Source organism: Tribolium madens, unplaced genomic scaffold, assembly GCF_015345945.1.
Source record: "Tribolium madens isolate multiple individuals breed KSU strain unplaced genomic scaffold, Tmad_KSU_1.1 Scaffold_11;HRSCAF=98;Tcas5.2_LG3b, whole genome shotgun sequence".
In the NCBI taxonomy this organism is placed as follows: Eukaryota; Metazoa; Arthropoda; class Insecta; order Coleoptera; family Tenebrionidae; genus Tribolium; species Tribolium madens.
This window is the reverse complement of record NW_025400975.1, coordinates 4,742,145-4,757,366: the sequence shown is the minus strand read 5'-3', so window position 1 is coordinate 4,757,366 and position 15,222 is coordinate 4,742,145. Positions and strand designations below refer to the sequence as shown.

Below are 15,222 nucleotides of genomic sequence, written 5' to 3'. Positions count from 1 at the left end.
CAAAAATAACCCTCTTTTGAAATTTCAGTCATAAAATTTAATTGAAAACAATAATATTTATATTCGTGCATGCATTTATTTGCTAATATTAACGATTACAAGCTTTATATTTATCGTGCAATGGACATAATTATAATTAAACAGAAATTTTATTTACGCTCAAATGTGCTTGTTGCTAATTGAGTGCAAATAAACCGAAGAGCATTATTTGTAAATGAAACAGTTCATTATTTAGTAGGTTGAAAATAATTTTAAGTGAGACACCCTGTATGTCGGTATCACGTCGTGTCTGTCCACCCTCGATGATAAATTAATTTGTCTTGGTAAAAACCGTCGTCTGTGGCGTCTACTAGCGTCGCGACGCGCATGAAGTTGTCAGTCAACTTTCATCGTATATATCCCGCATCTGAATTGTTTATGTAACCTTGCCTCCTCCAAGTGTGGCCGTTTTCTCACTGGCGGCTTAAGCTGGTTCACTCTCTCAAATATTAATGGTTTTTGTGAATTTTGGATGTGAGAAATACGTTTAAAGTTTCACGAGTGCAAGCAACCAGGTGATGGAGACGAACCGATCGTTTTTCATTCCGCCGAATGTCGCGCATAAGGGGGCTTTTGATCGCGGAAAAACATCGAGGAAACGAGGAATTTCATTAATTCGAAACAGGAGAACGCTCTTCTTAACGAGATGGGACTTAGTTGGCTTCTATTTAAATTTTTAATGAACCGAAATCAACTAAAGAGGTTTTTAAATTGCACTACCTGCAACGAGTAGAAAGAATCTTTTGCTTTAAAAATGAAAAATTCAGACACAACGAGCGCAAAATTACGAATTTTAGGGCCTTTGTCAAGATTTATTCCTATTGGGGATTGAAATTTGCTCGCAAAGTAAGGACTTTTTTCTGATATAACCAGAAAATAAACTTCCGTATGCAACATTCAAGATGCACCATTTACTACTTGTTCCTTCACTCAGGAAASTAGCAATTGGGTCGGAACTGTCTTAGAAAAGTTTAATGAATGCTCGCACGTCTGGGACGTTCCGGGGGTGTAATAAAAAGAATTAAGACATGGCCCAGCACCCATTAAAACTTTAAAGGGACTCCGCCCCCCGAAAAATACATATTAAACCTAGGCAACACGCACGCACCGTAACGCCAACTCGCAAGTCGTAATTCCGAGTCTCGGAGGTTTACTTGCAATGGCAGTAGTGCAARACACCCCCTTATTTTATTAAGGCAAGTTGGGCCGTAAAATTTTCACTTACCTGGGGGTCGGAAGCAGGGAGAGGGGGCGTGGATTGATTGTGCGGAAATCGAGGTGATTGGAGCGGCAAAAGTGCTAAATTACAGTTTTCGGACCCGGAAAAGTAATTTGTTTTTGATTTTTCAAGATGTGCATTCATGAAAAAATAGTCAGCCAACTGCAGGTCGCAAAAACGTTGGAAATGTGGTTTTTTCAACGTAAAATAAAGCGCCGAACACAATGCGTGGTTAAAATGCTCTACGACGAGTGGTTTTTAAGTGATCTTTAAAATTTCCGGGCGCTTAAAAAAGTATACATATTTATTTCAATAAGTCCTCAATTCTTATTYTTGTCATTAAAAGATAGTAAAACCTTATCGACTTGGCACTGAATGTACTATTGAGGACAAAATACTTTGTTCATTTATGACACTTGAGTGACATAAAATCAAAAATCGATTAGGTTCAAAAATCAAAAATCGATTAGGGGTTCAAACCCCTTTTGATGCTGTTTATGGTCTATAACATAAATTTTTAAACCGATTTTTACTAAAAATCCGTAAACTGCATCGGAGAAACACAAAAGACCTTTTTTAATGAAAAACTATGAAATTTTGTTGCTGAAAGAAAGAAAGAACCAACAGGCAATATAATTAGAGTAAATTTTTACCCTAATCCCATCTAGTTTAGGAAGCCCCTAATTAAAAATTTCAACATATAATTTTTGTAATTGTTTAGGTGTATATAAGTTATCATCTGTACCAAACTTTGAAATTTTTTTCTAAAWTGATTTCGGAAATATTGAAAAAAAAACTATTAAAAGACGCACCCCTTGCGTAGCATTTTTCGATATATGTACATAGAAAATTTTTGTTTTAAAAATGAATATTCATCTCCTGTTTAAATTTGTAACAATAAAAAGTATTAAGAAATTATTTTATTTTTTGTTACTTTTGTGAGTTAATTTGTATTTTTTTATGTTTAATTAAGATCTCTTATTTCAATTTAAAATAAAAACGTGTACTTAGAGATTTTTGCTTTTTAATCCGCTTTCTTGCATTTCATTTTCATTGACCAACAAGAAACCCCCCTGAAATAAAATCCTGGTTACGGCCCTGTTTCAAGTTACAGTAACTTCTTTTGATATTGTGCGAAATTCATTAGCCATAGCTATTTTAGCATAGGTTATAAATATAATAATAGCATAGGTTATAAATAAATTCAATTTGTATTTACGAAAAGAATAACACAATTGTGAAAAAAAAACTGCGTTTTTTCAGTGAGAAATATTTCCATTCGAAAACTACCATGGATAATAATGAATTTCTTTCGTTGTAAAAAAGGCAAAATAACTTGGAAAACATTAGGTATAGGGAATGTTGATACAGATCAATGCAGAATTAAATTCTCTTTCATTTAGTGAAGAAAAAATTGGGGCCTTCTATTTAAAAAAAATCAGTTATGGGTTTTTGAAGTTTCCCAAACGGAACAGGCGGTATAACAGTACTTTTTRCTGTATCCAATCTTTCTGCAATTTGGCCCATGGACAATCCCTCAGAAATTTTTGAAGACAATAATTTCAAATTGTCTTCAATGTTGACTTGACGTTAATGCTTGATTTACATGTTTTTTTGAAGTGACAGAAAAATGATGACCAAAGTATCTTGTTCGCAAAAGTACATACTTCCAAATTTGCAGCCGTCAATTGTTGTTGACACGTGGCAGCTTAGTTTTTGTTGCTTTAACTTTAATGAGGTGAAGCAGTAAATATCTCGACTTTCTGCATCGCAAATGCACCAGTTATCTCGTCTGTGGCTTCGCCTCTGTCTTCTAYRTTAGAGATGTGCGCGTGTTTTATTCAAAACCCTGCAAGAGGCAGCCGCTAACTTGATCAGATGTTCGCGTGTGTCACGTGAAAAGTAGAGAGGGATTCAGTTTGTAAATATTTGAATTGCGACTCTGAAAAACTTCCACAAATTTCAGATATATGTGTAAAGTGGCGACAGGACTTAATTAATTACGTTGAAAGCTTAGATGCTGCAACGATTGCAAATCAAATTTACTCTGGTGCTGAAATTTCAGGGTTGTTCAGGGTGGGGCTTGGCGTGTTTGCAGAAAAGTTGTACGATGGACTCAGTCGGACGGTGCAGTCTTTCCATCGATCACTGCATACATTTGACTACAAATTAGTTTAATGGGATCGTTGGGAGTGATTATTACCAGAAATTCACAATTTCAGAGACTTTATTGGCGGCTGAATTGCCTGAAAACCATTAATTTTAACTTGTCGCCCAGTTTTTATACAGGGTGTCCCAGCGAGTTGCAAAAGTCCATTAGTGAGGTTTAAATGGTAAGATTTAAAAAAATTGTATAGGACATTGATAGATACTAATCTAGTGCATCACCTAAAATTATTTTCAACCATACAGCATGTTCCAAAAATAAGTTACTATACAAATTTTTTTTTAATTTTTTTAAAATGAAACACCGTATGTTTCTTTGCATTTTTGGATGCAGCCTTTTAAAACAATGTTTTTACGCTAAACTTTTATTAGTCCAATCTGCACTTTTTAAAAATTCATTACACAAAAACTAAGACAGCTAGAACAAATTTTTTCTTACTTCTGCAAAGAAGAAAGTACAGAATTTAAATCTGTAGCAATTTTTTAGTGTTTTGCATTTGTAAGGATTAACAAATTAAGAAGTTTGTTAAAAGTTAAATAACTTAAAAAAATTAAATGGAACACCCTATTTTTTATTTTTGCATCTAATATTTTTAATGTCTAGAATTAAAAGATATTTAAATAAAAAGATATTTAACTTTCAATATTAATTGTAGCAACAATGCCAATCAATATCGGAGCATTGTTGATACTATGACAACCATAGTAATTCCACAATCTCTGGATAAATCAACTTATCCGTTATAAATACTCAAAGTCAAATTATTTTATTGTAAAAATAAAGAATAATGGATTCAGTTTAACATAAATGTGATTATTAAGTGATATTTCTTCYATYTCATGTGCAACTGTGCACTTTTTGCTACTGAAATAATAGTAATTATTTTTTTTTAATATTTAACGTTAAATATCTCTTTAGTTATTGATTATAAAGACTTAAAAGTAAATAATTTTAGAAAGACAATTTAATAATCTTTTAAATGYAAAAACAATAAATAGAGTGTTTCATTTAAATTTCTTAAGCTATTGAACTTTTAACAAACGCTCTCATTTTTTATCTTTGCAAATGCAACACACTAAAAAAATGTTACAACCTTATAGCTTGTCCCTTCTTTTTTGTGGTAGTAAATTTTTTTTTAGATGGCTTAGTTTTTATGTAATAAATTTTTTAAAAGTGCACGTTTTCGTCAAAAAAAAACGTCTTATTTTTAAAACTACYCAAAATCAACCAATAAAAGTTTAGCTTAAAAACATTGACATAAAAATGTACATCCAWAAACGTTAAGAAACATTTGGTGTTTCATTAAAAAAACACAAGTTTGTATCGTAACTTAATTTTGAGACACGCTGTAGAGTTAAAAATAATTTTAGGCGATGGACACCCTGTATATTTRAACATCCGATTTCGTACAAAAAAAAYCCAGACACTAAAATATGACATATGATTAAGAAAAAGTACTACTTTACAGACTATTTTCGGTTGAAAAAAATCAGAAAGGGCAAAACTCCAAAGTCTCGTTAATTGCAAAACGGCAGAAAGAGATTACATCTAGTCGTAAAAACACGCCGTCCACGGTGTAATATTCATAACAGTCATTCCGGTACCCCGGTCAAATTTCGATTCAAAACTACTTCATTATCATCCTGTTTCAACAACAGCAAAGCGTTGAAATTAGTCCAGGTTTACGTTCGCAACAATCATAAGCCCTAAAAATTACATGGAGGGTAGATATGGAAAGAGATAATCGGGTTAACGGGGGCTGCGCCGCTATATTATTTCATCCGAGGGRATTAAATGTGGATCGGATCTGTCACGAATCATCTTTAAGTGAAACAAAGCAAACAATCGCAGACATAATCTTCCGATTCAGCTTCAATCAGAATATCTTCTCGGGGGATAATCCGCGATTGATTGAGGCTTAAAAGAACACCGGATTTCCGGATGGATATGTATCTTTTGATTCTTCTCGACATGGCGCAAAGGCGGAGATGATAGGGCACTTAATACCAGAGAGATTCAATAAATACGATATGTCAATAGGGGGAAATTGATACGGCGGTTCCGGGGCACACCCCAGCACTTTTTTTTTTTATTAATTTCCATAATATCGCAGAAGACGGATTGGGTGTACAAATAAGCATCAGTAATGAAAAATGTTAGTTATTTTTTAGAAAACTAATTAATAATTATGTATTTTCCAAAAATGTTAATTTTGTACCCTTGCYTTATCTCCGAAACACATGAGGGTAGAAATTTGAAAAATATTTCTAACCTTATAATTTACATACAGGGTGTCAGAACTCGCGCCTCAGAAAAAAATTTCAAGGAAGATAAGATACCAGAACATGAAAATAATTCTATCTGTCACAAAAATTTTGATATTCATTTTTTGACATTTGACATTTTTTTATGTCTATTTAATGATACTGATGATCTTGTATATGTTGTTTTTAATTATTTAGTAAAGGTACAAAAATTTCGCCAATAAAAACCACAAATAACATTAAACAGAGTTACAATTTGGGTTACAGCATCCTTGTTTCCTCTTCTAATAGCCTGTAGCAAAAAAACTTGGAAAATTATTTTTTCTTTAGAAATGAATAGAGATAAAGTGCAAAGTTTAAAATCTCATAGCTTCGAAATTTTTATAGATAGAATTGTTTTAACATTTTTTCCATGTTCCTGGTATCCTATCTTACATGGCATTTTTCTCTGAGGTGCGAGTTTTGGCGCACCTGTGTTTTCCAACATGTAATACAATACAATTTGATAAACCGTTTTGAAAATATTTATCTGTAGTTATCCATACAGTATACAAAGTGATTCAAAAGTGTCGGACCAACTCTCGAATGGTGATAGAAGACTTTCAACTAAGCATAAAAAATAATGCAGATTTTTTCAAGCTTTGATTTAACTGACAATTTCCATATAATGAGGCACCTTAAGTCTTTTCCGATATTGTTGGATTTAATTTATTGTTGAATTTGCTAGTTTGTTAAATGTTTTGTATATCATCAGAACTGAATTCAAGAATACATGATTTGAACGGCCAGAGACTAACCTTTGAAGACCTTATACAGAGTGATTCAAAAATGTCGGCCACCTCTTGAATGGTGATAGACTTTTGACTAAGCATAAAAATAAATTCTGATTTTTATTTCAAGCYTTTTTTTGAAAAAAATATCATGTTGGCATCTTATTTTTTTTGTTTCCAATGTTGTTAGATTTAATTTATTGTTGAATTTGCTAGTTTGGTAAATCTTTTTACACCATAAGACACAAATTGGTGATTTTTTTCAAAAGATAACTGTTCAGTCTTACAAGATCTACCGTTTCCGCTACTTAAATTCAAGATTACATAATCGGAACGGCCAAAAACTAACCTTTGAAGAGCTATATCTCGTGAAAAAGACTCAAACAATTTTTGTCATGGGAACTTTTAACTGAGTTGGATGTTCTTTATCACCATCCAAGAGATGGTCCGAGACTTTTGAATCACCCTGTATAAAAAAAATATTGCAAAATTCTTGGTTTTATATTCCCCCCTCAAGAACTTAACATTTTCATTGGAAAATTATGTAAACTGAGAAACCAAAAGAAAATTTATAATTTTTTTACCTGCTAAAATTAATTTGCAAGCAATCCCGCTGCGCTACTTAACCACAATAACTTCTGCAAACTCAACTCATACTATAACTGTAAAAATAACGGTCCCTCCTGTCAACGAATTAGAGCACATGTGCAAATTTACATTAGCAGATTTCGTTCTATTGTGACCGGTTCGATCACAGATAACGGCAGCTGATAGCACCTCTGGGGAAACCGAGTATATCTAGTATATGCACTGTTCTAATTGAAGAAAGAAAAATACAAGAAAAATAAAGATAGAAACCCAGCGATGTCGAGAATTCTTGTAACACATCTGACATGTGTACGTATATTACATAATGTGCTTGAAGTTTAACTGCGCGATGGAATAAATTAAAATTGCGGTTTGGAGAAACGACGTTGAAGATGAGTCGTTTTATTGCTGTTTATGTGGAGTGAAATGTGTACGGGTGGCTGAATTTTTATCGCTCGGTAATTGCGAAACTAGKAGGAAAAGTGCACTTTACAAAGGATTAAAGAATTTAAAAATTCTGAATAAATGTAGGTAAATAATCAATATTTAAAGTCAATAATGAGACTACATAGATTTCAAAGAATGCTAAGCAAAATCTTTACTCTTATTAAATATTATAGTTGTAGAAATAATTCAAATAAGCTTTTAAAAAGTCTAAATCATAAAGCAAAATAATTTTCGAAAGCAATTTTCCTACTGTCATTCTCAAACAACAATTCTGCTCCTTTATTCCAGTAAAATAGTTAAAATTTTGAATAGATTTTATAAGTACACACCAGAAAACTGCTTCCCAAAATTTCTGAAATTAAAACAAAGAGTGAAATCAGAGGTTTTTGTTTTTTACTGAATAGTAACAGAACTGAAGACAAGATGAAGTAAAGAAGATGAAAATTAATACCAACAGCGACTAATTTTTTCGAAAAAGAATTGTTAATTAATAATTTACTGAACTGAATTTTCTGCATAAATTTATAAAATCCCTTTTTTCTCTTTGTCAGTTGCCTGTTGGGTAAAACTTTGACCACTCTGTATATTAACATTCCCAAATAAATAATAAGAATGCAAGTAATAAATTGTGCGTTTCGTGCAAACGTCCACCTTGCGAACGCAAACAATAAACAACAAATTTAACGAGAAGCAATAAAGCTCGCCTCCGGGATAAACAACTTCTCCCGGATAAATCCGGGAGCATAAAAATGTATAAATCGCAAACAGACAGTTCCATAATCCCCGGCCGGCTAATCGTGATGTATCACTCTTAAATTATTAACRAACGAATTTTCCGGGTCCGGAGTCCATCACGTTAAAGTTATTACGACCGGAGTGAGGGTCTGAGCCGGACCTGGATTCCGTCGTGTCCAATAAAAGCCAATTACGGACCTGCCGGTCGGGGCTTCGCCAAGTGGATAATCTGATAACGGCGGGGTCGGTATGGATGGATGAATATTTTTTTTTTCAGTCTTGTTATTTGGGTCGTTTTCATGCAAATTGTGATTTGTCCCATGACAAAGACGAGCTTCCGATTTGGTCGTTTTTATTCATTTGAGGGACGGATGGCCTGATTAAACGAGTTTCAAAATGAGACAAAACAAATGAATAATAAACAGATTTAAAATTGAGGAGATTGCTATTTATGCTACCAGTTAGAAAACACCTTTGTGTGTTGTTTTTTGGCGTACAATCTTTTTTCTAATTTTGCTCGACTGAGTATCCTGTTATTAACTCTAAATAAAAGAATTCTGATAAGTCACAGATAATATAAGTTGAAAAGAGTTCAAACACATCATTTACTGGTAAACAAATTATGCAAAAAGCATACCGAGCTAATTTTTTTTGTTTTTTGCAAAAGTTTGAAAATATTTTTCAACTTGTATTCTGTATAGTTTTTTAGTGCCCCTAAAGTGTTTTTTGCACCGTAGTATTTTATTAACATTTATATTTGGTATTTTTCTCTTCGAATATTTTTGTTTTTTTGCAAATTTTAAGAATTTTTCAGCTGTTATAAAATCTTTTCTTTTAAATAGAATGTTTCAAAATGTAAGATGTATTTTATCTAGGTCTAAGGTACTTGAGGTATATGTATAAGGCCCACCTAACTTACTTATGCATTAAATTGCATATTTTGTAATTTAAAGACAAATTACAGTTTTCTGTAAAGTTTGTTAATTTGAATTATTACTAAAATTTAAAAAAATTGTACGAAAAAGGATATTTTTAAGGATATTAGACTTTTTTAAAACTCTTCTTCTAGGCCTTATTATACCATCGTGGTATAAAAAGGCGCTAATGTAAACTTGAAGTTTTTGGCACTTTTTCGTCACAATTACCCTTTAAAAATGTCTATAATCAGAAAAAAATAAAATTGTAAAACATTTATTATATTTTTTTTTAATAATTAACCTGGGCTTTTTTAAACTTAAAAAGGCCAGTCAGCAAGGTTTGGTACTTTCTAAAACAAACGAAAGTAAATCAAACTTCTCTTAACAAATGAAATAACAAAAATACTAAATAAAACTATTTTTCTTTGGATTAAATAAATAATGCCTATTTTTTTTATGAGAATAATTAAACTAGATTTCTATCTTTAACTATCTTTAACTAAAATTGAACCAGATTTATCATTCAACAAAAATAAACATATCTCCTTATTTAACTAAAAAAAAAGTAGTTTTCCTTTAAAAAATATTAAATGAGATCAAATCTCTAATCTAAACATTTTTTCTATAGCAGATGTTAAACTATTTCTTTATCAACTCTTTAGAGTAGATAAAGTAGCATTTTAACCGCAAGGGTAGATAAAGTAACACTTTAACAGCAAGGGTAGATAAAATATTTTAACTTATTTTATTCATTTAAATTTACAAATTTTATCATCCACGAGGTGGAATAAATCGTCCGATTTACACTCAAACGAGTTGAATACAACATTTTATTCTTCGAATTATACTCAACAAGACTTAAACTTGCTTTAAATCTGTTAAAAATAATCTAACGTCAATTTTTTTTTTTCGTCAAATACGAAATTCTATTTTTTCTCTTTAAGTCTTGCTATAGTTGTATTATACACGACTTCGTCACTCGTGAACTTAACCTTTTCACTCGTAGATAAAATCTCTTTATCGTCTTGTATAATAAATAACTATTAATGAAACATCCTGAATATTATGAATTGATTGTGTAGCTTTATTAAAATGCTTTCATTTTTCATAAAAAAAAATAATTAATTTTTTTATAATTAGCTCGATATTATATCTAAATTTCATTTTAAATTAAATTTGTCAGAATAAAACTTTACTCATGTTTCAATACGGGATTTATGTTAGATGTAAATTATTTACTAACATTTSTCATTTAAAACACACCCTCTACTCTAAAAGTGTAAAACTTTTCTAGAGTAGAAATACATCTAAAAAATCATTTTTCATCAAATACGCTGGTATAAAAAGTAACACAATGTTTAGTTTTATTAAATTTTTTTCATTATTTTTTTTAATGTCATTAAAACTTCTRCAGCACACACCATCTGAAAGTTATAATGAGACTGAAAAATTCACTACAAAAAAACTGAAGTTATTAATAATTTCTAAATTTCACACTATTAAAATTAAAGTTTTTAGTAAGAAATTTTTGAAAATTCAATCCTGTCGTCCGGAGTCCCGCCCCCGCATTTCAATCTGTCAAGGCCTACTTTACAACTCGTCCTTCCCGTATCTGTAAGTTGCCGCTAGGGAAATGTAATGGGGTTTTCCTGTAACGTCGGCATATTCATCGTTTTTCGGCCCCCAAAACACTCCATACTGTGCAAACACGTCCCGCTTGTTTTTCTTTATGTAATTTCCACATTTCCCGTTGTCTTGCAAACCAAATATATACACAAGAAAATACTTTATTGTGCTRTCCGGGGGGTTCTCTCTCACTCAATTAAGTCGTCGGAAAAAATATATATACCTAGCGACGAAAAACTTCAAGGGAAATCGGGACACAGGACCGGACTAAGACGACGACGGTGATTGATGATGCGGTTTTATTGTGATGCATGAAGGGAGGTAATTTGACGGTTAATTTTGGGAGTGATGAGGTTAAGTAAATGGGGAAAAATTGGCCAAAGGGAGTGATGAGTGACAGAAAGGTTTTGTGGAGGATTGTTGGTTTGTGATTACGAAGTGGGACGATTTATGACTTGACCGATAAGGAAACTGGTGCTGATTGTGGTTTTCCCTTTTCAATTATTTCTAAATAGATTTAATTTTAAAACACAAATTGTCAAGGCATTTACGATTGACAGCCAATCAGCTATACATCAACAAAATATAATTAGTTTAATTTAATAAATTTATGGATTACATTTAGTTGTCAAAACTATTTATTCAGTTTTATTTCATTTTACAAATTTCTCCCTGACAAAATAATCTTTCTCATATTTAAAACCAAGCAGTGTTTACATTCACTCCAAAACCATTTCCACGAAAACTGCCAGATGTTCAAGAAGTTTATTCTTGCTAAAATCATATAGGATCTCTCGGATTATCCTTCTTATTGAAAAAAATAAATATCAAAAAAGTCTAATATTTTCATACAAATTTTTCAGTTCAATTTCATACTTAAAAAAAAATAAAGAAAAAATTTAAACCAAACTGTGTTTTTTCAATAAGAAACAGAGTTAACTAATTAGTTAACCTGTTAACCAAGCCTAATACTTTTGACAATTTATTGAGATTTTGGACATAACTGGAAAAAAAAAACAATAAAAATGTTAAAATTTTCGAAAAAGTTGTGGATTTTTGCATTAAAAAAAAAGCTTTATAACAAACGACAGTAGAGCAAACAAAGCCAACTGTGATAAGAAAAAGTAAAACATAATAGGAGGAATTAATGATAATAAAAAAGTAATATTTTCACATCATTTAAAAATTAAAAAAATCATTTCCAGTTCATTAAACAAGTTCCTGATTACTCATTACATGAAATGCAAAAAACACAAGGTTAATTTTTTTATGCACACATTGTAGAAAAATTAGAATTAAGTTGTATATTTCCAACATTTTTAAACGTCTTTAAAAGACTAATTAGATTGGTATAAATTTCTTCACCAAAACCTTTTTTATTTATCAAAAACTTTTTTCATTAGAAATTTTACTTTTTTACTTTTTACTTTTCAAAATGATAAAAACAGAATATTTAATAGTTACTTTAACAATTTTTAAAATTTTCTAAATCCTAACTTTCAAAATTTCTCAAACAAAAATATGTAATGCCATGGATAGTATTTTGTGACTTTGAAATTAAGTTGGCAATATGGAAAAACATGAAAATAAAAAGTTGACATGTCTTATGTCATATACAGGGTGTATCACAACTCGCGCCTTAGTGAAAAATTCAAGTACGGTAAGATACCAGAAACATGAAAAAAATTATTAAAAAATTATATCTGTCAAAATGTTTTGACATATGTATATTTTTGGCATTTGACATTTTTTTTATGTCTATTTAATGATAATGATGATCTTGTATATGTTTTTTTTTTTTATAATTATTTAGTAAAGGTACCAATAAAAGCCACAAATAACGTTAAACAGAGTTATAATTTAGAATGCAGCTTCCTTGTCTCCTCTTCTAATAGCCTGTATCAAAAAAACTTGGAATTTTTTTCCAACAGAGTCAAAGTGCAAAATTTAAAGTCTCTTTACATCGAAATTTTTATAGATAGAATTTTTTGAACATTTTTTCATGTTCCTGGTATCTTACCTTACATAGCATTTTGTCTAAATCGCGAGTTCTGGGGCAGCCTGTATATCAATAAAATTTAATTGAAGCATTGATTAAAATATGGAAGTGATTAACCACTTTACTTTTTCCATTTTTCGTCGAAATTATTACTAGTGGTGTCGTCCTTGCCAACATTTATTTAATAGCCAATTAACACAAATTAAACGGCGATGAATAAAACATGGTGCACTGAAAAGCCAGTTTTACACTACCTACTGTTACTTTCGTCCCAATAATGATATTCCATCAATATCAGACATCACTAATTTAGCACATGRAAATTGGTTTAAATTTCATCTTTAATTAACACATGTTTAAAAATTCTAACTTTAATTAAAACGCATCAAATATATTAATTAGCCTAAATTTCTAATAACTTCACCATTAGTGTAGAGATTTTTCCAAAATTAATTGAAATTATGATAATTTATCGATCATTTACCAAGAAAYTGCAGCTCATAACTAGACAATAGCCAAAGCCCAACAATAGAGAAATTCCATAATTAAATGTCCTTTGGCCAAGAATTAAATTAAGACCCTTTACAGAAGTAATTAACTTGTCACTAYCGTGAAAATCCCATCATGTTACAGTTATTGACTTTTAGTTTATCAGAATTATCATAAGTGTTTTCTCTTGCAAATTATTATCAAAACAACAACGAACAATCCAAATATCGTTATTCGCACCGAGAAAACTAAATTGTCGGATAATTCGCTCACTCAGTATACTTTTCAACGCATCTGTGGTAATTATTAGAATGCGAAACCAGTTATCATCAAATTATGGCCAACTTTCGAATAGTTTCTACTCGGTTAGAGGGTTTTTGGCCTGAAAAATCGGCGTTGGCCATGACTTTTGATSTGTCAAATGGTCAAAACCAACTTGATTTTTACTACAACCACATCACAACTTTGAAATGTCAAATTGTATCAGAGKTGGCCATGACTTTTATTTTATTAACATATCTATCAAATGGTTTGAATTTTTTGCAGAGATTTTTCATAAAAACCACCGTTATAATTTAGTTTCAAAATTTCATAATAAATATCAAATCGTCAGAGCCAACTTGAATTTTTTCCAAACAAACTATATGACGACTTTGGAATATCAAATTGTATCAACGTTGGTTGTGACTACAAATTTATTGACACATCTATCAAATCATCACAGTTAACTTGCATTTTTTGCAAATAATTTCGTAAAAAACAACTTTTTTAACTATGTTTCAAAATTTTAGTCACAGCCAACTTGAATTTTTTCCAGATAAATTTCTTTGTAACTACATATATCATGACTTCGCAATGTCAAATAGTATCAACGTTGGCCATGATTTGATTGACATCTGACACATCTGTCAAATCGCCACAGTCAACTTGATTTTTTTTGCAACTTACTACTTTTTTTTTCATACAAATCAGATGATGAATTTTAAATAAATTATTTGCAGAAGTTATAAAATTTATAAATTTCGTGTTAAAAAATTSATCCGGGAGCACGAGAATGTCATTTTTATGTTTTTAATTATCTTATCTAGCCGTCCCATGTCGATAAACCCACGAAATTTCGAACAAACAAAAGCGTATCGGTGGCATTTCACRGCCATCTGGTACGAAACCGGTCATGAAAATTGGACCGWTGGAAAGTTAGAAAAGTTCCGGTCAAACTCCGGTTGCATCCACCGCCAATTTGATTTTCGTTATCCCTCGTGGCTCACCTGGAGTCAAACTTGGTGCCATCGGTGAGCGTCCCCGTGTAGTGCATAGTCAACATGTCCCCATTTTTCGACTTAACCTCACACCCTTCCGGCACGCTGATCACATCAATTTTGAGTTGATCGTTTTTGTTTTTATTATCATCGGAGGCGGCTAAGCCGATCGCSGCCAACGCGATTAACGTAAACTTGAACATGACGCCGCGACAAACAACACAACAGTACTGCTGAATGGATCAAGAAGGCCGCCACGAGACTGCCACGATGTTCCGGCGACGTCACCGTTCTGTTTCTGTTTTCGCTATATGGTGTGAGAAAGATGCAAGATTCGAAAGCCACAGGTCTGGTGCTGATTGGACGAGGCGTACACGTGATTGCGTGTGTGGCCTAGTTCTACCGCGACGTTCAAGAAGCGCCAGCAGGGCGAAAGTTGAGGAATGACATGGAGAGGCTAATGGACTTTCCCTAATTTTGGTTACACGATGTGAAAAAAAGTTACACATTTTATTTTTTCTTCTACACATATAATATATTTTTTGTTTTCAGATCTAGTGGAATTATAATAACGGTTTTAATTAGTCATGAGTCTATTTTTTAATCTTCATTTTTTTCTTATCTTTGAAATGGAAAAAATTGAAATAACCCATTCAAAGATTACTTTTTTATGAAAAACATAAAGATAATTGTTGATTGATCA

The 15,222-nt window shown here is 31.6% G+C and overlaps 1 protein-coding gene across 3 annotated transcripts in view; it reads right to left on the bottom strand.

The window, feature by feature from the left end:
• The window catches only part of LOC123004744 (FK506-binding protein 2), a 29,627-nt gene extending 14,825 nt beyond the window's left edge, over positions 1–14,802 (bottom strand). For 2 of the 3 annotated variants that reach the window (XM_044398271.1, XM_044398190.1), the window contains exon 1: positions 14,529–14,802. In XM_044398271.1, coding sequence (XP_044254206.1) covers positions 14,529–14,722 — 194 coding nt within the window. In that variant the 5' untranslated portion in view covers positions 14,723–14,802. The remainder of the gene's footprint in view (positions 1–14,528) is intronic. The other variant, XM_044398358.1, reaches the window with a different exon arrangement.
• Positions 14,803–15,222: the final 420 nt, after the last annotated feature.